The sequence below is a fragment of the Vidua chalybeata genome, chromosome 1 (assembly GCF_026979565.1).
Source record: "Vidua chalybeata isolate OUT-0048 chromosome 1, bVidCha1 merged haplotype, whole genome shotgun sequence".
Classification (NCBI taxonomy): Eukaryota; Metazoa; Chordata; class Aves; order Passeriformes; family Viduidae; genus Vidua; species Vidua chalybeata.
This window is the reverse complement of record NC_071530.1, coordinates 147,516,067-147,540,029: the sequence shown is the minus strand read 5'-3', so window position 1 is coordinate 147,540,029 and position 23,963 is coordinate 147,516,067. Positions and strand designations below refer to the sequence as shown.

The 23,963-nt window shown below is 38.4% G+C and overlaps 1 protein-coding gene across 4 annotated transcripts in view; it reads left to right on the top strand.

Moving 5' to 3' along the window:
• The window catches only part of FAM135B (family with sequence similarity 135 member B), a 249,498-nt gene that overhangs the window by 150,485 nt on the left and 75,050 nt on the right, over positions 1-23,963 (top strand). For all 4 annotated transcript variants that reach the window (XM_053958011.1, XM_053958037.1, XM_053958020.1 and 1 more), the window contains one exon: positions 56-135. In XM_053958011.1, coding sequence (XP_053813986.1) covers positions 56-135 — 80 coding nt within the window. The remainder of the gene's footprint in view (positions 1-55; positions 136-23,963) is intronic.

The window sequence follows — 23,963 nt, the reverse complement described above, 5'->3', positions numbered from 1 at the left end:
TGGATCAAGAGGTCGCTTCTCTAGCAGTGTATAATTTTTCATCTTTTCTCTCCAGGTATTACCAGATAAGAGCTGGACTGAAGATCCCATCCAGGATTCCCCACAGGCTGTTTGCTACGATTGCAGGACAGACAGGTGAGCAGGTCCCAGAGGAATGTGACATGACTGCAGGTGGGGTAGGATGGAGGAGACTGTGTGGGGAAGAGGTGAGCCTGGATTGAGATCAAAACCTGGCTTTCCCTAATGATCAGTAGTTGCTCACATCTTTTTGGGTAAGAGCTTGTGTCTAGTATTGGGTTTGTGTCTGTCAGAAAAGCAAAGGAAATTCTCACAATTTGATCTGAAAACATGGCCCTTCTATGTGGTTCCTTGCTGACAATTTTCCAGTTTAATATTATGTCTTTAAGGTTGTTTTTTTTTTTTTTTTTTAATAAATAAAAAAAGGATTGTTCAATCAGGAAGTCTGGTTCAATTAAAATGAAAAATTATTAGACAAGTTTTATAAAACACAAATAATTTTACCAAAATCTGAGAAAACCATAAAAAACCTCCCAAACTCAAAAGCTGAATAAAGAAATTTCCTTGGAAAATCAATGAATATATAAATAATTTAGTCTAGGTTTGGAAAAACATCTTGTTGTGAAAAATCCTCAAGGAAGAAACAGTATTATTTTACAACATATTCCACTGCAATTTGCCCTTGGCATATCCAGAAACCCCTGTAGTTCCTTCGATTTCTAGAAATGTCCTCAAATTATAGCAGTTTCTGGCATAAGCAGTCTTATACTAATGAAATAACTTCCTGTGAAGACAACTAGAATTTTACTTTCTTGGGGCAAAAACCCACTCAATAACAAACAATAAAAAAGCCAAACTACTCCTGTTCAGAATAAACTATGTTTTATATTTACTTTTTTTTTTTTACAAAATAGTATTTTCTTCTCCCTCATACGTCTTCAGCATTGAGAAAATATTGAAGATTCTTTCACCACTTCTAGAAACAATTCACGTAGACACACGGGCAGGGGAGAGGCGAGGCTGGCAGTGCAGTTACAGGATTAGCAGTTGACTTTCATGGTGCTAATGCAATCCAGACTGGGCTCTAATAGCTTTATAGGGCTAACATCAAGACAAGGGATATTTAAGCCATTAAGGCTTTAAACAGTTTCTCCTTGGCTATCTTTGCAAGTACTTCCTAATTGATTTCATAGATCTGCAAGAGAGTATTATTTAATGGGACTGAACTTAAAGGTACACAGGCCATAATGTGGGTTTTTTTCATGCCACTGATCTCTCTCAGTATGTGGATAGCTGGGATAGGGCTAATTAAATCGCTGTGCATGTTTCAAGAAGACACTCCTATTAAAATAACATTACAACAAAACAAGGGTGATATAAAATTGTGAATAAACTCCTACCTCACTGGCAAGAGAGACTATAAAATAAGTGGAATTCATGAGTTCAGTTTAAAGGAAGTATTTTTAATCTTTCCCTTATCGGGTTCGTAGGATCTGTGAAAACTGAGAGTATATTTTGGAAATGATTATGTAAATTCATAAAGTAAAATCTGTGAATTTATGCAGTAATAAAATATATAAAATATGTAAGTATACAAAATAAATAGGAGGCAGTATTTATCTTCCAATGCACATGGCTTTTTATTTTTATTAAATGTACAGGATTTACAATAAAACCTTGGGAACTGACAGCATTAGCACTTCCCACTAGATGTTTTCAGCAACAGAGGCAAAAACCCCATAGTTTGCAATAATTCAGCAGAGGAAAAGCTGAAGTCTGTGCTAGGCAGTCCCTTGGTGGTGACCAACCAAATGTGAGCAGAAAGAATTCCATGGCACAGGACTGACAGGTTGTGCAGGAAGCCTTGGTGACCTACCACATGGTCCACAGTTTATCCATATCCTGTGTAAAATTTAGGAAGAGAGTGGGCTGTGTGGCTCAGTCAAATCACAGGAGAGTTGTGCTGGAGCCCAGGAGCCCCTGGGGTGTGGCCACTCATGTCCTCAGTACTGACCAGTAGCTTGTATTGAGTCAGGGTGCATGAACAGGAATATGCTGTGAAAATAAATATATTCATAAAAACATACACATTTCATTCAAACTGCTAAGCAGTTTTAGCAAGGTGTGTTTCCCTAAAGACAAGACAAGACTGGTGGCTGGGGACTTTTCACAGAATCATGAAATCATAAAATCTGGAAAAGACCTGCAAGATCAAGTCCATCCTTTGAGCCAAATACTGCCTTGCCCACTAAGCCATACAGTGCAGTGACACTTCTGCTTGTTTTCTGAACACTTCCAGGGATGGTGACTCCACCACTTCCCCAGGGAGCTTGTTCCAATGCTCACCCACTCTTTCAGGGAAGAAATTCTTTCCTTATATTCAACCTGAAACTCCAGTGACTCAACTTGAGGTACTTTCCCTTTGTCCTATCACAAATGTCTGGCAGGCAGAACAGACTGACCCCACCTCCTTTCAGGTTGTTGTAGAGAACAATAAGGTCTCCCCTGATTCTTCTTTTGTCCAGACCAAACCACTCCAGCTCCCTCATCTGCTCCTCACAGGACTTATGTTCCAGATTGTGCTCCTCATTTTTGAGCAATGAGAAGGAGAGAGGGAACAAGGCTTGTTGTGCACAAGTTGCTGTCATGCAGATTTTATACCCCCACGAAATTCAGCTTCCTGTCTTTTAATAGATACTGTGACTGAAGACTGCTTTGGGCTTGTGAAGAAATTATGCTCTCTGCTCATTCATGTACAGCTCATAACAGCACAAACTCCATTGCCCTCAGCACCCCTCCTACAGGGCTGAGTTAATGCAGGCATAGACTGAATTTAAACTCTAGAAATGCCTTTCTGAGTGGATTTATGAGGCTTTGGCTTCTGGTGCTCTTCAGCAGCATGGCTTGTTAATGCCACCATGTGATGGTGTCTGCCTGCAGCAGACAGTGGGCTGAGCCTGTGGGACCCAAACACAAACAGCTAGAGGAGCAGAGAAGGGGAAGATGCCATCTCAGTTATAATTTGTATAATTAGCTCCTTGGCTGAGTTGTCTTATGACCCACTAAGTGTCTACCATAAGATTTTTAGCTACTGTATAAATTTGGGGGCAAGGATTCATAGAAGTAGTGAACATACAGTCATTCATAGATTTCCAGGCTACAGGCACAAGCTGAAAAACTGCAGGAGCTTATCTAAAAAACAGGTATTTAAACCATCATTTTTAGCTCATTCCTTGAAACACTGGGAGAAAGAGCATGATCAGAAACAGTTAGGATTAGCTGTTTTATCTGATGTTCTGCACTATATGAAAGAGGGGAAAATGGAGACCAGAACACTGCAGAAGACAAGTTAAAGAACATGATATGCATGGGATAAATCTTGGCAGCATTATTGCCAGTAGAGACTTGGAGGGTGAATTACAACATTGAAGTTGCCTGATAAACCCAATCTCAGAAAGAATATAAATTTCCATCTCTTCTGCAGTGTTTTGCAGTAGTCTACATCGCACTTGAATGCATTACCATTTTGAAACAGAATTATTCTTTAGTAGTGAAAGCTGCAATTGGCTTTTTTTGTAAGCTTTTCAACCCACTATGCCTCACTCCCATGTACTGCAACCAACAATACTCAATTGCTACCAACTTGCCTACTTGTTTACCTTACAGGCCAGGGAAATTGTTTTGCTGGGTGAACATTATTTTGCATGGCATATAACTAAAGAAATTACTCAAAACTTTGATTTGTGTCCTGATCTTCCTTTTTCTCCACCCAGAAGTACCATATTACCAATTCTCAATACTTCAAATAGACAAATATTTTTGAAAACTTGACCTAAACATGTAATTGCAATTAATACAAAGTATTTAAGAAAAAATATCACTGGCTATGCTAATCTTTATTAGACTGTAGAAGTCTTTAAACTAATTTTAGTCAATTAAATTGGGTTATTGTTTGAAAGTGCAGAAAGCCAAGGACAGCCAAGGAATGAGGTTCTTTCTTAATTTTTTCTCATAAAAGGCATGGAGATAAAATACAATGTTTCTTCCAGATAAGTCAAGAAAAAGCAGCTGTGATTGCCATTACACATTGACTGTTTTTATTGGTGATGAAAAATTGTGTACCCACAATTTTATGCTTTTTCATAAAATGGAATGCCTGACTTTAGGTGACAAAAAAAAAGCACATTTTCAACTGTGGTATGCAAAGAAAAAAGAAAAAAAATGCAAGAGCATCAGAAAATTATGGAATCATAGAATCATTTAGGTTAGAAAAGATCTTTTGTGTCCCACCATTACCCTAACACATTAAACTCCACCACTAACCCATGTCCCTAAACCAAAGAACATTATTGTAACCTCTGTCTGAACTATACAAGTTCATGATAATCCACACTGAATTCCTTTCCCTATAAATTAAATTATTTAATTAAATTAAGTCTGTGGCTACCTTTCACCTAAGACATAATTTGAAGGGTTATTTGCATTTCTGATATGCTCCATAATTAACTGTTTGTGCCTGTTTTTAATAAACAAGCAGTGATCTTAATCTCTTCATCAATGTTTGACTATCTCAGAGCAATTCCCAGTGAAGGAATTCTGCTTTGATTATTAAAGAGAAACCTTTTCTTGTAAATGGTTTCTTAATGCAGTCAAAACAAACAGTTGCAGTTAGTTGCTCATTAGAGCAAGGAGAAACAGCACCATGACTTGTGGAACAGTATGAAATTGCAGTCATTAGTTTCAATAACTTTTTGAAAGGTAATTTCTTCCTCCATTAAGTGAAGATAAGGTTACTTTTTATGAAGTATGAAGAAAAGGGGTAGAAATTTATGCTTTAGCACACAAATGGGTTTATTTTCAAAGCTTATTGAAGGTAATCTGAAAATAAATAGGGATTTTCTATATAAAATAAAGCATACCTGATAAATACAAATGATATCCAGAGGGCACTTCACTGTGAAAGAAGGTGTTTTGGGGATGAGTTGTCTTCAGCTGTGAGGCCATAAGAGATGAGCACATCCCTGGAAGCATTCAAGACCAGATTGGATGGGGCCCTTGATCTAATGGAAGCTGTCCTTGACCATGGCAGGGGAGCTGGATTGAGATGATCTTTAACGCCCCTTCCAACCCAAATCATTCCATGATTCTATGATCAGGCATTTTAAGACTTGTTAATTCACAATCTAAAGAGAAGTAATCCCATGATATTCCAAGAGAAAAGGAGAAAGAAACAGAGAAAAAATAAAAAAAAAAGGAGCAAGCCAAAGATCTTTCTGACTGACAGTATATTTCTGTGTGCATGTCTCAGTCACCTTCCAGTCAAGGCCTTTCATAAATGCCTCAAAGGATGGAAGCTGAAAAGTATTTGTGGCTACAAGAATTTCCACTCTAGACATTCAGCTAAGCTGGAAACTCTCAATTCCCCCATACAGAAGCTGGGTCAGATCACTCAGATGGAAATGGAGTAGGTCCCACAGTGCTGGAGATGCTGAACAGCATCCCAACCCAAAATCGAGACCTGGTCAGTGGAGAAAACCAAACCATGAAGGGTCTGCAAGCACCAACACAGGCCACAAGTCTCTTCCCCTGCACAGTGAGTCTGAAACACAAAACTTCAACATCAGTGAAGGCCTGGCTGGGACAGAATTTAGCTGTTCATATGTAGAGAGCCAACACAGTATTTCTGGTGCTTGGGGCCAAGAGTGAACTTCACCTTTGGGGTTAAATCATCCCTGCAGCTGTTTCAGACCTACCACTCCAGTGTGAGCTGGCCTTCAGGAACCTCTCTTCTCTTCCAGGCTGACTTACATGCCTTTAATTTCCCCACACAGTGATTCTTCCTGCCTTCACTCTGATGTCAATTTCAGTCTTGAGATTCCTTTAAAATCCAGCACTGCTCTAAACACTGGCAAGTCACACCAGTTCAGTGGGCAAATTGCACCCAGACAACAGTTGTCTTGTTTTCTCATTGATGAAAAACTATGTGCTATTTTAATGTCCCATACTTTACTCAGAGTAGAGATTTTTGCCACCTGAATTAATATTTGGAATAAATATATGGAGTGGCATCTATAGAGCTATATAAACACAGCAAATTAGTATTTGCTCACACAAGTTTCTGAAGAACAGAATTATTTTCAAATATGAATTCTCTAACTAAACAAGGCTCTTAAGGAGCTAGCAATGAGTTTAGAAACAGAAATAAACACTACCACAAAAAATACATTCTGTTTGTTAAAAAAAAAAAAAAACATTAAATATTTAAGAAAGAAAATTTTCTGCTGATCCTAAGCAGGTCAGTTATTCCATCATCTCAAATTTCAGCATGTCTGAGAAATGAACCTTGGTTTATAGAACAAATCAGTGATAAGAGACTGTATTTATGTTAGGATCCTTCATACAAGGAAATTAATAGGACATTTTGCTTTTTATCATCACTGAATCTATGCATGGACAGAGAGGTAGCTTTATATAATTCTTTCCATGAAGCTAATTCAAAATGTCAAAAGGCAAGGTTAAGATAAAGGATTCCTCTCAGAAATGTGCAGCTTTAATCAAAAGTCACACTGAGGGAGAAAACATCCTGAACTTTTTGATCAAGCAATTTTAAAATTATGGTGTCTCCTTTAGAGATATAACATCTCCATTTATTCTAAATATAAATATGCTAAACATAATATTTCAAAATTAAAACAAGTCTCTTCAAACATTTAAATATGAAAATGATTATACATTGAATGTGTTCATGCCTGAAAAATGTTGTCTTTGCACTTTACAAGTAGGCTTATTTTAGCCCTGGAGGGTCTGCATCAGTGTTCCTCTGCCAAAGAATGTGTATTTTCAACCTTCAACAACTGGGTTTTCAAACTCCCTTAAAACTATATTTGCAACCCAGTAAATGAGGAGAAATGTGGCATTTTAAACCCTGGTTTGCTGATTTCAGAGCTTAAATTTTCAGAAGTCATTACTTATCAGTACAGGTTTGGTCTTTATTTATTTTTTGTTCAGTCTGGAACACTAAAGTTTCAATAGAAAGGTACTCGAAACTGGGATGTCAAAATGACAAACTAAATAACAAATCACAGCTTAAAGTCTGCAATAAGGTCTGATATTTCCTGTTCACTGAGTGCCAAAAAGGTGACAAAAATGGACAGCTTGCAACAAATTATGAAAATCTTGACAATCAACTGTTACAAACCAACATATACAATTTTTATCTATATCACAGGAGGAGAAAACCCCACAAAAGGTACCCAGAATTCTATGCAGGAGACAACTCTGTTTTATTAACAAAGCTCCTTGAAGTCTGTCATCAGAGCCAAAACCAGGGTTTGTCCTAGCAGTTCATGGAGCTGTAAATTCCTGTGAGCTTCAAGTGCCTGGAATGTTGGTGCAGCAGATTTAGTGCTTAGATTGAAGAGCAGGTATATTGTCTTTCTAGAGATATGACAGATAAAACTGAAAGATTGTCCTGCATCACTTGAAGTCAGTGTGAACTCGGAGCAGTATCATATGCAACTGGCAGCTCTAATAAGTTCAGATTTCCATGAGGAAGGAAATATCAGAGGGACTATGACACACTGAACAGAGGTCTAGAAAACACCAGAAAATTCTACAGAAGATGCTCCTGTGCTGGATTAATGTTAGCTAAGAAATAGGTAAATAGCACAACTGAGTGTTTTCATAGAACCATTTTGTTTGGAGAAGACCCCTGAGATGACCCAAGTCCACCACTAAATCATGTCCCCCAGAGCCACATCCAGACATCCTTTAAATACCTCCAGGGATGATGACTCAACCACTTCCCTGGGCAGCCTCCTCCAGTGATTGACAACCGTTTCTGTAAAGAAATTTCTCCTAATATCCAATCTGAACATGCCCTGGCTCAACTTGAAGCCATTCTTTTTGTGCTATCACTTGTTACCTGGGAGAAAAGAGGAGCTCCCACCTCACTTCTTCACACAATTGAGGTCCATGGATCCAGCCTGAACAGATCCCTGTGTGCAGCCTTCCTACCCTCCATCAGACCAACACTCCTGTTCAGCTTGCTGTCATCTGCTCTTTTCTGCTGTAATCATTCTGTTTTTCTAAAAGCTGCTTTTTACATATTTTAGTTAGTTAAACTCCTACAGGAAAGGGACAGGCATCTTTGTTGAAGGCTGTGAATCACCAATTAAGGGATGACCTTCTATGGATCTAAAATGTAGAGAGTGAGGGATTATATGAAGGAGCATGCAGCATGTCTGGAGCCAGTTGTTAGAGGGGTTCTCCAGCCACAAAATCATTCAGCATGATAACATTCTCATTTATCTCCACCTCTTTATGTCTTACTTTCATATTTAGCAGGCAATTCGCAAGAATTTGCTACACAACCAAGGTGATAAATATAAAGTGTCAGCATCATCTGAAATTAAAGAATTTGGAGTCTAGTAGCAATTAAATTGTTACAGTTTCAGGAAGAAGCAACTGTATTTTTGTATGAGGACTACAAGTATTTTTAAGACCTTATTTAAAAAAGAACCTTATGGATTGTGAATTATGTCCCAGTGTTCTGCTTGGGAAATCATCACAGATAACAGACCTTGCAGGGAGTGATGGTTCCTTGAGAATACAGGTGGTCAGGATTTCCTAGTGACTATGAGATGCAGAACATCTTAAAAATTAGGTTTTAAGTATCCTGAGATCTATAGATGACAGTTAGATGTCAGTTTAAATTACAGTTGTTAAATAAGATGTCAATATTCATTCATGACAACATCTCTATATATGCTCTTACCAGCTAGAGGTAATAAGGGTTCATCCCTGGGGAGGGTGTCTTGCATGATTTATAAATTAGCTTTCTAGCAAATCTTATTTCACCAAGCTTTCTATACCAGCAGGAAACAGTTGTCCTGTAATAATATGTTAGGCTGTATTTGAAGGGCAGGCAATAAATAATCTGTAACCTGAGTTATGGCTGCAAGATGGAAGAAGCCTTGGAAATCTGTGGCTAAGGGTAAAAATAATCTTCTCTAAGTGCTGAAATCTGTGCTGTGGGTGTCTCTACCTAAGCTAATCAACCAGTCTCCCTTTATAGCCAGAGGAGAGAAACAGGTAATTTGAGGGAGTAATTTAACATATCTATTTTAAGATGAGTTGAATCACACCTATTTCTGCCCGTTTACTATAAAAGAAGTTGCAGGAACTTTTGCAGAGAGAGACATTTTCATTGTGCTTGTAAAAGACTTATCACAAAAAGGCTGTGATTGCAGTTTGTGCCTTCATGTATCTATGCAAATTAGGCAAGTAATAATAAAAGGTAGAAAAGGTGACATATTCAACATATAAAGAAGATTATGCTCTTGTCTTTCTCAGCAAATAATCAAAGATGGCGTCTTGATTCAGGATTTTAAATAATGTTCCAGAAGATTTTTTCAGGGTGAAAAAAAGAGCAAGGAGAAGACTCCAAAGTGAGAACAATTGTCACATACATTTCTTAGAAATTGTTTCTGGCACTAATATTAAAAAAAATCAACTGTATTATGGAAAAAAATGAATTAACATTTTCCTTCCATTGTGGCACTGTAATTTATTAATTGAAAATGAAGTTGTGGAAGTGGTATAGTAGTTTGCTTATTTGTATTTTGTAAGACTACAACTATGACTATATTTTCACCATAAACTTCATAAATGAACCAAAAATATCCTGAGTTTGAATTTGGACAAACCAGGAATTTAATATGAGGTTCAGCAAAGCATTCTGTGCTATTAACAGATCTCTAGGACATTACTGTGTGGTCAGTACCTCTGAAGCTCAACACTATGTATGAGATGTGACCATAAATTAGAAAACTTACAGAATTTTCTGTGGCTTTCAGTGTATACGTGGACCTTTTAGAAAGATTTGCTTAATTTACTATTGTAGCCAAGGAATGCTACTTGGTTTAATTTCCCATTGACATCACTGTCAGGGAGTTGTCTGAAAAATTCCCGCAGTCTAGATGTTAAAACAGGGAACACTCACAGCAGGAAAAAATGTGTCTTATCTGTAAAATTATGGCACTTCTTCAAAGATGCAAATATTTATATAATTTAATAACCTTCAAAACATGTAAAATAAGCAAAAGGACTCCAAATAGCTAGGGACATACACTCTCTAGCAGCTGCCTCAAAATATTCCATCTGAAGAAAAGCTATGTCCCAAGTAAGGCAATGATGCCACAACAAGAGGGGAAAGTTATGGATACTTTATGCAGGAATTCTGCTGTCTCCAGAAAGGGACATTTTTATAGCTAGTCTGAAATGCTCTAAACCTAAGCCATAGAGCTTTAGCCAGTGCTTTGTGTGCAGAGCTCAGCTCCAGTATGTGAATTGTGACATATCTTTGTAGAAGTATATTCAATATTACTTTTTAAAAGAGGCAGGTGATTTGGGGTTATTGGTTTTGGGTTATGTTTCTCATTTGTTTCAGTTTTTCTTTTCCATTTCCACTTCAGAGAAAGTATTGTCCTGCTTTCTGTGAATATCTTTTTAGTGGAAACAATTGTAGCACTCACTGCCTTTCTAGCAGCTGTAATCAGAGACATATAATGTCCACTCATGCAGTTTTACTTAGTATTCATCTGCTTTTTCTTTTTCTCATTGCTAAAAGAAGCTAAAAAATTCAGATACTATCAGTTAGAGAGGGCTTTTAGCCACATAATCTAGTGAAAGATATTCTTGTCCACAGCAGTGAGGTTGGAAGTAGGTGAACTTCAAAGGTATCTTCCAACTCGAACCATCCTATGAGTCTATGATTTGACATATGAATTTTCATGATCAGACTGAACAAAAAATAAGGCTTTGAATGCAGCAATTTCAATTTTCTGTTTACAACTGCCTTATATACCCATTAAGTATGTGAAGAAATGTGTAAACAAGCTGGTCCATTTAGGCATAAGCACTTTTGCTAGATTGAGGTTTCTTACACTTAAATTTGATGTTTAAATTGAATAGATGGGGTATGTGTGATGGTATCAAACTGTGCTTAGGTGCACTGGTCAGCCCTGGCTTTGGACCATTTGTCCCAAGGGGAAAACCCCAGTTTTGCTTTAGACTTCATTGCCTGGGATCTATTTTCACCGAGAGCGAATCTGGTTGGAATGACAGCCTTGAGCCTCTTGCTGCCTCAAGACCTGATCTTGCTCTCTCACTAACAGAAAGATTGAGGGAATCTTTGGGAAGACAGTGGAACTACAACAAACTGGGCAAGAAGTTAGAGGGCTCAGTTGAGTAAGACATCAGGTTTGTGTAACATACTGAGGAATAGAACGATTCAGACTCTCTTCATCCTCTCTGCATTTCCTGTTGGTGTGACACCACGGAGCCTGCAGACAGTGCTGAAACTCAGCACTTGCTTTCCTACAGATTTCACACCCAGAAGTAATATCTGTATGTTTATATATTCACTTAACTACCCTTTTTGCCTTGGATTTCATACAAAATTTTCACCCCTTTCATGAATTAACAGCAAGTTGTATCCTCAGCAGGGATTTACAATTTCCATTGTCATTGCACTTGCAGAAATTATGGGATATAATTGAAGCACAATGACAAGCCAATGGCTCAAAGAGGGGCAAGGTTTGAGGGAACCAAACCACATTTAGTTTTTTTATTTCTTCCTTTCTATATCTAGGATAATGTATATTTGGGTCTGCTTTCTTATGCCAGGAGAAAACAACTTTCTCTGCCATATAAGTAATCTGATATTTGTGAATATGACGTAATCTGTCAGAAGTAGGTACTTTCCCCAGTGACTGATGTAAAGTCATGTGTATCAAAATGCTGATTTATAACTTAAAACTTACAAAGAATCCTGTTGGCTTAAATAGGTCCTGCTTACTTATTAGATAAACTGTTGCTTAAATAGCTTGTCCTGTTTGATAGATTGGGGAAGAAGGTTAGGAAAACCCATGGTCTCACCTTGATTTTAAATTGTGTAGCTGGTAGCATAAAAATGATGCACTAGGAAACAGGAACTAAGGAAGTTCAGAATTACATACTTGGCCTTTACAGACAGGTGGTAAAAGCTCACGTTCTACTGCAGGTGATGTGAAACTTATTCTTCCCCTTCCATATCTGTGTGGAAAGTCATAATGAGTAATAAAATTTGCTACCACAACCCCCTCCACTGGTAAGATCATAAAACTCCCTGAAATTACATGGTGTCCATTTAAATGTTCCTCCAGGGGCTGCATGTAAAGTGGGGAGTTCAGTGGAGTAGTCGACTCACTACAGCTTTCTGTGTCAGAGTAGAAAGTGATAAAATCAGTCTCCAGCAAACTCTGAGCCATATTTTTTTTTACTCTAGTATTGCAGGCTATAACTTTGAGAGATCTATTTTACAAGAATATTTTATAATGCTGGGGATAATTTAGAAAGTCTAACATGACAAGAAAAGTGTGTAACTGAGGGATGGTACTCTATCTTCTGATTTTTCAGCTTAAAGGAATAATAATACCTAACAGGTATCAGCTGTTAGTAACAAAAGCTAATATTCAAACAAAAAGCAAGCAAACAAAGTTCCTTAGGAAAAAAAAATGCAAAAGATAAACACATTATCCCTTCTGAACAGGAATAAGTATTTCTTATTGTGTTAGAAGAAACAGTCATGAAATTATTACTCATATTTAGGTCCTCAAAAATTATTTCAGCATTTCTTGCTGTTACAAAAGAAACTCAGTTGAAAGCATAGTGTAGAGAAGATCTCTGCATTACAGGCACTTCATTTGGTTAAAGAACACACACAAAAAGGAGACTGTGGGTAGTACCCAGTGTATATGCCCAGCATCCCACATCCAATGCCATCACTCAAGCCAGCAAATACCAGAAGCAGAAACCCAGGAAAGAATTTAAGAGAAATAAAATCCCCGAGTCTTTGTAGCACTGAGCTGTGTGTCTGTGTGGAATGTGATAGCTGGAGGAGTTGAGGACACAGGAGGATTTACTAGTCCTTAATTCCTATGATCGCTCTTTTCTTCTGCTCTGATTTTGAGCAATCAGCTTCTCTCTGTTTTAGTTTCCCCGTATGTGTAATGGGGTTAATTGAAGCTGTATCATAAGGGTATTGTGAAACTTAATTAATGTAAAGAGCTTTTACTTTTTTGGGATATGTGACAGTGCAGGAGAGTAGATAATTATTCATGGTTTTGAAACTTTTAATGATTAGTTTACATTTTAGGGAATAAAACAGCAGATCTAAAGAGGGAAATGTTTGACCTACTATTTCTACTACACACTGTGTAATGAGTTGCAGTGATAACAGTAATCTGGGAGTCTGCTAATGTAATTAAAACCACTGACTTTCTTCTAGGTGGGAGGTTTTTAAATGTGGCTGATGTCCTAAATGGAAGTATGCTGCAACTTCATCATAGCATATCCAAAATTAGGAGAATAATTCTGCTTGTGAACATATTTTCCCCTGAACTTGTACGCATTAACATGTCAGAATTTACTAGTATGCATTTGGAAGATCTTCAGCAGTGAACAAACTTCTGCTTCTGACAGTCTGAATACAGCCAGAGGCTCTGGAGTTTCACCAGGACTGCAGTCCTTCATGGCAAGAAATAAGGGACTGTGTGGTGGAAGGTGTTGGCCCTCAGCCCTCCAGTGTGGGTGACACAGTGAGGAAGGGAAGGGGGGGCCTAGGATTTTTTCAAAATAAAATACTACTTCTTTTGCCTGCCCACTAAAAGTATTGCCATTCTCTTGCACTGCAACATGGGAGACTCCTCTGAGAGAGTCCTGTGAGTGGTGGACACTTCTGGAGCCAAGTGAAGGAGATGAGTCCCATGCTGAGCACAGATGAAAGCACCTTGGAGCTCAGGCAGACACCCCATGGGAGGAGGCTGCACCATCTCACTTGTTCCAAGACCATCAAATTTTGGTTGCATAATTTGGGAATATGAAACAGACAAGCTGAGATGAGTGTGCAGTCAAGGGCTGTTCAGAATAAAGGAGTTTTAAAAGTCAAGCAGCAAAAATCACTTCCTCCACCAGCTTAGTTGCATCCCTTCTGCACAGTACCTGAGTAGCACAAGGTATGCAGCCAGATACTACTTTAGTGGAATTTTTTCTCTTTAATATCTTTTCCACCTTTGGGCTGCTCTCTGTCAGATGACACCTTCCTGTTTACTGGGCAGTGCTCTTCCATTTTCTGGGAAACTTGACCTTAATGCCTGTCCTCTATAAAGGAGGATGCATGTTTATGTCTTCAGAAGCAACAGGGCAAACCAATTAAAATGTGGGAGGAAAATCTATTTAATTTTAAACAGCTCAGATACATTGATTTATGATATTTAGTATTTTTTTATTAACAGCTATGAGGTCTTGCCACTTCTGTCTAACACTTTCCACCTGCACATCTCAGCATGTCTTGTTACTGTGAGTTAACTCAGCTTTGAGGACAAGTTCTTGTGAGGTAAACAGGAGCATTCATCTATACAAAGCACACACAAAAAAATATTGAAAATCTTTAGCCTGGCTCTATCCTGATTTATTCTAATAAATAATATTAAAGTGGCCTAATAAACACCTTCTCTGAGCTAACTTACCTCCTGAGAGCCTGCACTTGTGCTAAATGTCTCTTTGTCATCACATTGCATCCTGTCATTTGCTCTGAGAGAAGTTTGCTGGCTGTTACCTTAGGAGGACTGGCACCATTCACACTTGTGCAATTATTGGTATCATGCCAAGTTTATTTCCCATAATTTTCACTCCAGAAAAACCCACACAACGCCCATCACAGGCGCTGGCCACCAATAATGTGGTTTTGTCTGCAAGCCTTCTCAGGAGATGGAAAACTGTATAACCAGAGGTCAAGTTTTATCCAGGAAAATGATGGAAACTACTGAGAACTCCCTGAGCCTCCTCTCTTCCCCTGAATAGTGTAAGGTTTTCCAACAGTAACGGGGCTTTGGTGAAGGTCTCAGCAACTTCAGCCAAGCTGTGCTGAGAGTACTTCCAGTCATGGAGACTAACATCATCCAGTAATTTCCTGGATTTGTCTATTTATGTCAGCCCATCTGTTATCTCTTAACTCACACTTCACCTGGAAGCCACTTATGAAGGTGAAAATCACTTGGCTTTAGGTTTGAGTTTTGCATATGTAGGCACATTTTCTACCATGCCCCTGATACATTTGAATCATCTCTTTGTCTGCTGGTCGTGGCATTGGATGCCCGATCTCAGGAGGGAGGAATGGGAGTTTCTCATGTGATCTTAGCAATAATTACAGACTTGGGTAGTCTTGGAGTCAGATTGAGTAGCCTAAGGTTGTAGTGCAAGTTTCCCTCCTAAGTAACCCAGGAAGGACTTCATTCCACAGGTCTGAAGGATGAATTTTAGGTTACAGTGATTCCTGCTATTAGGTCTTAATTTCTTGCCACTGATATTACAAAAAACCAAAAACAAAACAAAACCACCCCAAAAAAAAAAAAAACCAAAAAAAACCCAAACCAAAACAAAAAAAACAACCCCACCAAACAAAAAGTCAAAAACAAACACACAAACAAAACAAAAAACCTAACAAAAAAACCACCAAATCAAATTTGTTGCTTGCTCTTCCTGTGACAAAAATGAGACGGATCCCGTCCTAAAATTTTTGATCAAAGCTAGTGGGTACAACCAAAGGGCAGTGCTGATATGAGGTGAATCTGGGGAACCTCATCAATAGTCCCTAAGAAGTATGTGGAAGTCAGGATTTGAGTTTTCCCCATGTGACCTTCCCAAAAATATCAAGGGTTAATTCCCTTTGTCTTAGATAGTGGAAAGTAGTGTAATAACTCCATTCAAACCCTAATAAAGTATTATATTTGTGGGAGATGAAAAATCTGTGGTACAAATAACACAGTAAGGATTTCTGTGTTACTAGACATAATAAGATTTGATTGAAATTGCACTCACCAGAGTTCAAAGGCTCAAGGCTTAGGCTGGAAGACACTACAAAGGATCTTTGAGAAGATCCAAGGAAAGGCTGTGTGGCTCTGTATCAGTGTTACACACAGGAAGCAAACACTGAGGTTTAGACTTCTATAATGAATTTCTCTTTTGTGCATTCGGAAGGCTAGGGGGTTTTAAAAATTTTATTTTTTGTTATTGAATTGAGTTTTAGGTTTTAATGAGACGAAATTAAACTTCAGAAATTTTTTTTCTTTTGATTTCTAGTGATAGAAGTTTTTACAATACTAGGAAGGGAAGAGGAGAAAAAGGAGTTCATACTGTTGCTGAACTATGAAATGTGATTTCTATTTCCTACTGTCCAATAGGCTTCCTCTCCAATGTTAGGCATTTAGCTGCAGGTCTTCAATATCCCCCAAAGGCCTAATTTACATTGACTTTAATTGAATGCTCCTGAGGAAACAGGTCCAAGTCAAGCCCTGCCTCAGTTTCCCAACTGTAAAAGAGATATGAACAGTAACCACAATTAGCATTGTGAGGGGTAAAGGTAGAAAATCCACACTGTAAGGATGTGGCAAAGGCCATAAAAATGTTCATGTGGTGGATTGCCTCTAAGCCATGCAAAAAATCAGAGGCTTTCACGCTATGTCAAAGAGATTTAACATAGAATGTTGATCACTGTTTACATTGACAGTGCCTGGTTTTGGCAGCTGTTAGCTGCCGCAGGAAATTGAATGACTACACACAATGAAGGAAACTCTTTGAATATCATGTGGAAGTGGTGATATTCCACTTATTGCTGTCTTTTTGGGATAAAGAGGAAAACCCATTTAAAATTTTCCTGTTTCATTTTTTTCTTTGTCTGGGTAAGCAGTTCTTTTCCCAGAATGAAGCGAAAGGTTTTCAATGTTTTTTTCTTTTTAATTGTGAGCCAAGTGCAACCAATGGAAGTTATCAGGAACTTCACCTTCATTTACATAATTGCTATGTGGAATGGGAAATTAGCTTATGCAAGGAAGCTGAGACTCATTAGTGACAAGCATCTTTAGGAGAGGGAGGGCTCCCTGTGTTAGTGTTCATCTGAAGGTTGTGGGGGTGTCTGAGGAGATACATCCCTGTTAGCCAGCCAATTAATGAAAACTCCAGTGAATTGAATGGAATTGAGTGATTGCCTGTTTCTGTGAGGTCACTTGCCTGGTGACTGCAAAAAAATCTTGATGACTTGCACAGCAAAAGAAGATGCTGAATATATGTTTGGGGAAGTGTGGGAAGAGGTACTTTGTTTACTTACAGGGTGATAGCCATAGATTAAATAAGTGCTTTGTAGTTTGAGTTGTAATGTAGAATTTACTCATTGGTAAAAAGGATAAAACCCTCTCCTTGCTCTTCAAGATTTTAGGTCCTTTAGCAGCCTGGGGAAAAGGGGGACTGTAGACCCATGAGGCAGCCAGCCCATTCCTGCACAGGAGTTTGATTGCATTCACTTACACTTGATTCAAATGGCTCCTCCAATACGAGGGACAGGGTAAAATAGTGCGTTAGTAGTGATTTTGTACAAACGAGAAATGAAGTTCAGGAAAGAGCAATGCTTCTATGGGGATTAGTCATAGCATACTTTATACTCCACTGAAAAATTTATTTGCCACTGACCCAAACATCACATTTAAGGCAGTGATTTTGATATCACTCCCATCCTTGCCAATGTAATTCAGCACAGGCCAAAGGGACTTCAGAAACATTCTTGATTTAAAAGTTCATTAACTGGAGTTAAGTTAAAAGATTAAGGATAAATAACAGCTGTGGCTGAATGGGTTGATCAAAGTGTCTCCTCTTTTCCATTAGATCCTTGTTGCAAGCTTTGAGACAATCTGAGTGCAAGGTAGCCCTTAATATACAACTGCTGCTGAAAGGGAACATCATGAAAGGAAAAGCCATTCTCAGTTAGTAAGAGTTCAGCCTTACAAAAGTCTTAGATAATTGTAGCAGGAAAGAAGCACAGCTATTATTGTAGGCAGTTTTTGTTTTTTCAGCTCTGCAGACTTGAGTGGGAAACCATCCCTTTTTGGTATATTTTGAGAGAGTTCCCAGAAGTGTCTCAAAGGCAAATGACTCAAGAGTGTTCTCAAGCAGGAAAGGCACAGCTGCACTGAAGAAAGAATTACCATTCCAGCAAGAGTTCTCTTCAGAGGTGCTGACCCAGCTTTACATTAAATCTTCTTGAAACTGGTGCACTTGCAGTTCTTGCCTGACAGAGTATTTTCTCAAAAAGACATCGAAGTCCATATTAAAGTATGGAAGAAAAGCAGTTGAATTTGAGTAATTTCAGACAGAGAAATGTAGAAATTAGGAAAACAGCAACAAGATTAAAGAAACATTTGCCAGGTGTTGATGTTAGCGTGCTTTAAATTATTCATCTGGTTGTAGAAATTAAGATTCACTCAGCTGTTCAGCTGTAATTCTGGCTGATTTAGACACAGCTTCTGTAGGATTCAATTTTGGAAAGAACCTTTTTGCCTTTATCCTATGCAGAACTTCAGCTGCAACTAAGAAAAACCAGAGAGAGGATGTTTTTCAAGGAAAAAATAAGTTTTTGTTTTTGTTTTTGTTTTTTTTTTTCAATTTACTTAACTGGTGATTTTTCCAAAACTCCTGAGTTTCTAAAATCCATCTCTTCCTCCAAAAAGGTCTGCTGGCTGGATAAGGCTTCAGAGAACTGGAAGACCTTGCCCAGGTTTGGGTATAGAACAGTATGGGGTGATTCTGTGTGTGTTAATGATCCAGCTTTAGGAACATGGAGCCAGGATTTTAATCCAGTCACTTGTAATTTACTCAGAACCCCAGACCAAGTATCTGGTCAAGCTGGGACAGGAGTGTCTACTGTCAAGTTCAGTGCTGAGGTCACTAGAAAAGGGTTAGAATTTGGCCCATGGTTTTATGTTGTCCTCCACCCTTTATTTTTTTTTTAAATACATTAAGGAGAGGCACAAAATCCTCTCAAAACACTGGTGTAATCATTTTATCTGACTCTGCATGTCTCGTATTTGAAGTTTATTTTGTTAAGAGGTTTCACAATAGCTCCCACTGTCACCTTCCATCTCCGATCATTGCTACAGGTCTGGCTCACAAATAGGTAGAATCAATGGGATAGAAAATCTTGAAAAATTTGTCTGCAAAAAGTTTGTCCTTTTTTTTTTTTTCTGCATGAAATTTTCCCCTCAAGTCTTTTAATTCCTTTTATTAATTTTGAATAAGTACAAGCTAACTCTTAGTCTTTTCCCAGTGATTCATATCCATGGACTCTTACATGATTTCCCATAGCTCTCATTTTCAAGGACAGCCAACCTTGCATGGACACTGGCATGTAGAAAAGTGCCTTATCCAAAAGGCACTGTAATTCTTTTCAGCATCTTAATATCTGTAGAACAAGCTTAACCTAATTCACTATTCTCTGGGTAATGGAAAACAACATCTTGGCTTTAGGCATTTGTAGAAGTATTGAAAGGAGAAGAGACATTGTTTTTGCTGGCTTTGAGTCTTCTTACCCTCCTTTATACAGGTAGTTTTCTGATTAGTGCAATATGGCAGTGTGTCCTTGCAGCTGGGGGTGCCCAAGGTATCCTGGGGTGCATCAGGAAGAGTGTGGCCAGCAGGTCAAGGGAGGTGATCCTGCCCCTCTACTCTGGTGAGGCCTCATCTGGAATATTGTGCTCAGTTCTGGTCTCCTCAGTTCCAGAAAGACAAAGGGCTACTGGAGAGGGTCCAGCAGAGGCCAGATAGATGGTGAGGGGTCTGGAGCATCTTTCTTAGAGGAGAGACTGCAGGAGCTGGACCTGTTTAGTGTGGAGAAGAGAAGACTCAATACAAACAAATATCTCCAAGGTGGGTGCCAAGAGGGTGGTTCTGGACTCTTCCGTGGTGCCCAGCAACAGGATGAGGAACAAAGGCCATAAACTAAAGCACAGGAAGTTCCACCTCACCCTGAGGAAGAATTTCATTACATGGAAGGTGGCAGAGCACTGGAACAGCCTGCCCAGGGAGGTCACGGAGTCTCTCTGGAGACACGTGAAACCTACCTGGATGAGTTCCTGTGCAGCCTGCCTTGGCAGGGGAGTGGACTAGATCATCTCCAGAGGTCCCTTCCAACCCCAACAATTCTGTGATCCTGGGATTCTGTGAATATTTTCTAGTTGGAATCTCCAGTATTTATCTCAGACTTTCCTATAATCAAATTCTCTTAATTTAGCTATAACAGCAGAACTGACATTTTTTCCCAAAGTGATGTCACTTGAATATATAATATTCATAATATCATTCTTCAGGAAAGAGTTTAAAAGTTAGGAAGGGAGCTGTAAGCAGCTGCAACACAGTCTCTCCTGTTGTCTTCTGTGAACTTTGTAAGAAGTTATAATGCCTCCAGGAAATGGGCTTCAATTCAAACCTCGCAAATCACGTCCTGAATATAGTCAGCTTAAACTTGTCTCCACAGACTGCACTTGGAGTCATTAGTTTCAAAATTATTGGGAATGTTGATGGATAAATTTAGACAAAGAAAAGTATGATTGTCACTAGGCAATAATATCTAAGGAAATATTGGCACAATTTATCCCATGTGGGAGCCATAAAGGACTTACATCCCAGGCTCAGCAGTATTTCTCAGCCAAGGTAGATACAGTATCTGAAAGCAGTGTGGTAAATATTGAAGAAAAATTCAGTTCTCCAAGTGCAAACTGTTTAAATGAGAGACAAAGCAAAGGAAAAGTTGGTGGGAAACTGAGCACAGTGTTGCCTCATGATTTGCCTCATGTCTCTCAAGAAGACAGCACAGGGATCCAGATCTCTCTGGAGATCCCAGTGCTTTGAGATCCCTTCCAACCCAAACCATTCTATGACTTCCTTCCCAGGTTTGCTGTTGATTTTCAGGATTATCCTGAGCAGCTGACCATAACTTCGTGCAAGATTCCTGTCTATAGTGTCTGTAAGGCCTTTTTTGGCACCGTTTTTTCACTTGGGGAGGTAAAGGCATTTACACTTTTGAGTGCAGGCGAGGTTATATGAGGTTTTTTGGATCAAGAGGATTTGGCCCATTTCAATTTCAAAGTCTTAGGTGGGTTTTGTTGTGAAAAGCAGGTGGGGTTAGATGCAAGGGACTTTATCTTATGGTGATTACTCCATTTAAGAGCTCAATGCAGAACTGTGATATGTGTGCAAAGTTTGTGCCAAATAAACCCGACTGACCAGAAAGAAATAATTGATCCTTTTCTTGAGTGACCCTTAACTCAGACTGAAGGCAATGAATGGTCTTACAAGAAAACAAACCAAGGAAAGAGAAAAGTTAATGATACCATTGTCATATCACAGGAAGGGAGAAAAGTTATGCACTTTAGTGAACCCAGAGAGAAACTCAAACGGCTCCTGCCTGACACGCCTTGACAAAGAAGGATCGGTCTCTTGCTGATTTATATCTGTGTGATACAGATGAAGTCTGAGGATTTCAATTGAGATGAGGTGCATAAGAAAAAAGTAAAGAAAAAAAAAAAAACACCCCAAAAACCCAAAACCCAAAAAAAAAAAAATAAAAAACCAAAAAACAAACAAAAAAACCCAAAACAAAACCCAAAAAACACAACCAAAAACCCCCCAAAACAACAAAAAAAACCTGCACTGGCAGAGCTCAATGGAGTCTAATTGGGGAAGCAAATAAATAGGAAAGAAAATCTATTGTATTTTTGTGCTGAGTTGTATAGACAGCAATTAAATCACTAATCAGGCAAGAGTTGGCTGACCTAGGAAAGGAGCAATCTCATGTCTCAGCTGGATGGGAAGTTTAATAATATCTGCTCAAAGCAGTATTTAAAGGATACAAAACAAACATAAGAACATTCTGGGTTTCAATTAAGTGTATGGCTTATGGAAACAGTTCCTGTGGCAAATTAGCAATATGCTTTACGTACTTAGAAGCTACTTCATAATGATATTGGCTTTATTTTTAACAGAAATTGTTTCCCACTAAAAAGAAACAAAATTTATTTTTGTGTGCATGTGGGTTAGTATTTAGAAGATTTTTTTTATTCCTTTAGCCTCTTTAGAAAACAGATAAAATTGTCTTTGTAGAGTTCTGCTTGACTATCTAAGTGACACCTGTCTGCTTCAAGGGTTTTGATGACACTTGTGTTGAAAACATGAGGCCTTGACACAACTCACCTGTGGTCTGACTCTGCCAGTCTCTATCATGTTCACTTCCTTTCTGGAGGCTGTTTTGTAATTTCTTTGCCTTGAGAAACAAGCACTGTACATGTGAAATGTCTCTAGAGCAACTATTTTATTGTAATTTATGGAAAGAACTTGGGTCAGGAGAGGAACATCTAATTTAAAGCACATTATATTGACCTGGGAAATTGTAGAGTTCATCCACCTTTTTATGGGCAAGTAAGCACTGGATGTGTTTCTACTTTTTCTTCTATTATATATAAATATCAAATCTAGCCATCAGAATCAGAGACCACCTGAGCAGTAGGATCAGTCTGAGCAAGGGATCTGTACAGGTCCAGTGGAATGTGGAGGAAAAACTTAATGTAGAGGCATCCCTTTGCAGATGTGGGTGTGACAAACCCACCCTGAACATCACATTGTACATTTAACATGAAAGACCCTCAGCTGCAGCATCAGCAGCTACAGCTGAGATATCAGGTTTCTTGTATCTCTGTCTTATATCAGGTTTCTTCTTATCTCTAATTCCTCTCAAGATTAATCATAGAAAGATGTGAAATACCTCATTACAGGTATTGTACACAGATAAAAAATCTGTAGGGCTTTGAAGCCTTTTTTGTATATTTACTTTCCTGATCCAGAGTTGGTGGTTTCTTTCAGTGCAAGTCTGAAATCCTTCTGAATCCTCAGGATTTTTATTTTAGAGTAGAATATTAGGAACTACATCCTACATCTGAAAAATTAGATTTCTTCTCATATTTTTTATTAGACTGTCACAAAATGTTTTACATATTCAATTCAAAGTTTACCCTCTGGGTAAAGTGCAAGTGGCCAAAGTGCTCAAGATAAAAGTTTGGTAAATGTACAATTTCCATCCATCACCTTCTTGAACACAGGAGGCATTAAAATAGCACATTAGGAAGCATTTAGTTCCCAATCTATACCACTGATGGAGGACTTCAAAGTGTTACAGATACATCAGGGAAATCTTTATTTTCCAATTTGATTTAAGCTCTGGGATTTTAACTCGGGACCTTTCTTTTCAAATCCATAGCTGTTGTGTTAGCAAGAGGGTGCCAGATATGCTCTGAGACACTAAGGGAATAACCAATGGATTAATGCAATATCTATGCTTGTCTGTAAAATACAGATAGTCACACTTTATATATGTATTTCAACTCTTACATTTCTGGACTGCTAAACATTTGGGGTTTCCCAGCAGCCAAAGCATTATGTGAACAGTTGTGAGAAAAGTGGAAGAGAATCTGCCCATTGGTAGCCAGAGGAAAAGACTAGTTGAAATGCAATTCTGGAAGTGATTTCTTTCTTCTTTGTGCACCTGTCATTTACATGGGGAGATCTTGGTGGTTATAATGGGAAATAACTCTCTACCTGATGGGTAGAATGAATTAAAACTGTATTATTTTAATTTCTCTTTTATTTTATTTTCTTTTATTAGTCTTAATTCTGCTAGAATAGTTCTAAACTTCCTCGAAGGTCAGTACAACAGTGTGAAATTGACAGAGTCTTGTGATGCTGAAAGAGCTATTTAGTATTTGGGGTTTTCAAAAGGCACTTCAACTGTTCATTTGCCATATTTAGGACTGGATTATTTTTTATCCTTCAGTCTTTTTTTGTCTTTTCACATTACACAGCAAAGCAGAATAATGTTGACACTGGAGACAGTTATAAAACATTTGCCTGAATGATACAAATTGACATTTATTCAAATGGACATTTATACAAATGCTCATTGGACATGAAAGTGAAGTCTTGTCTTTTTTGAGCTCATTAGGAGATATATTGTTCTCTAAATAGGCTGG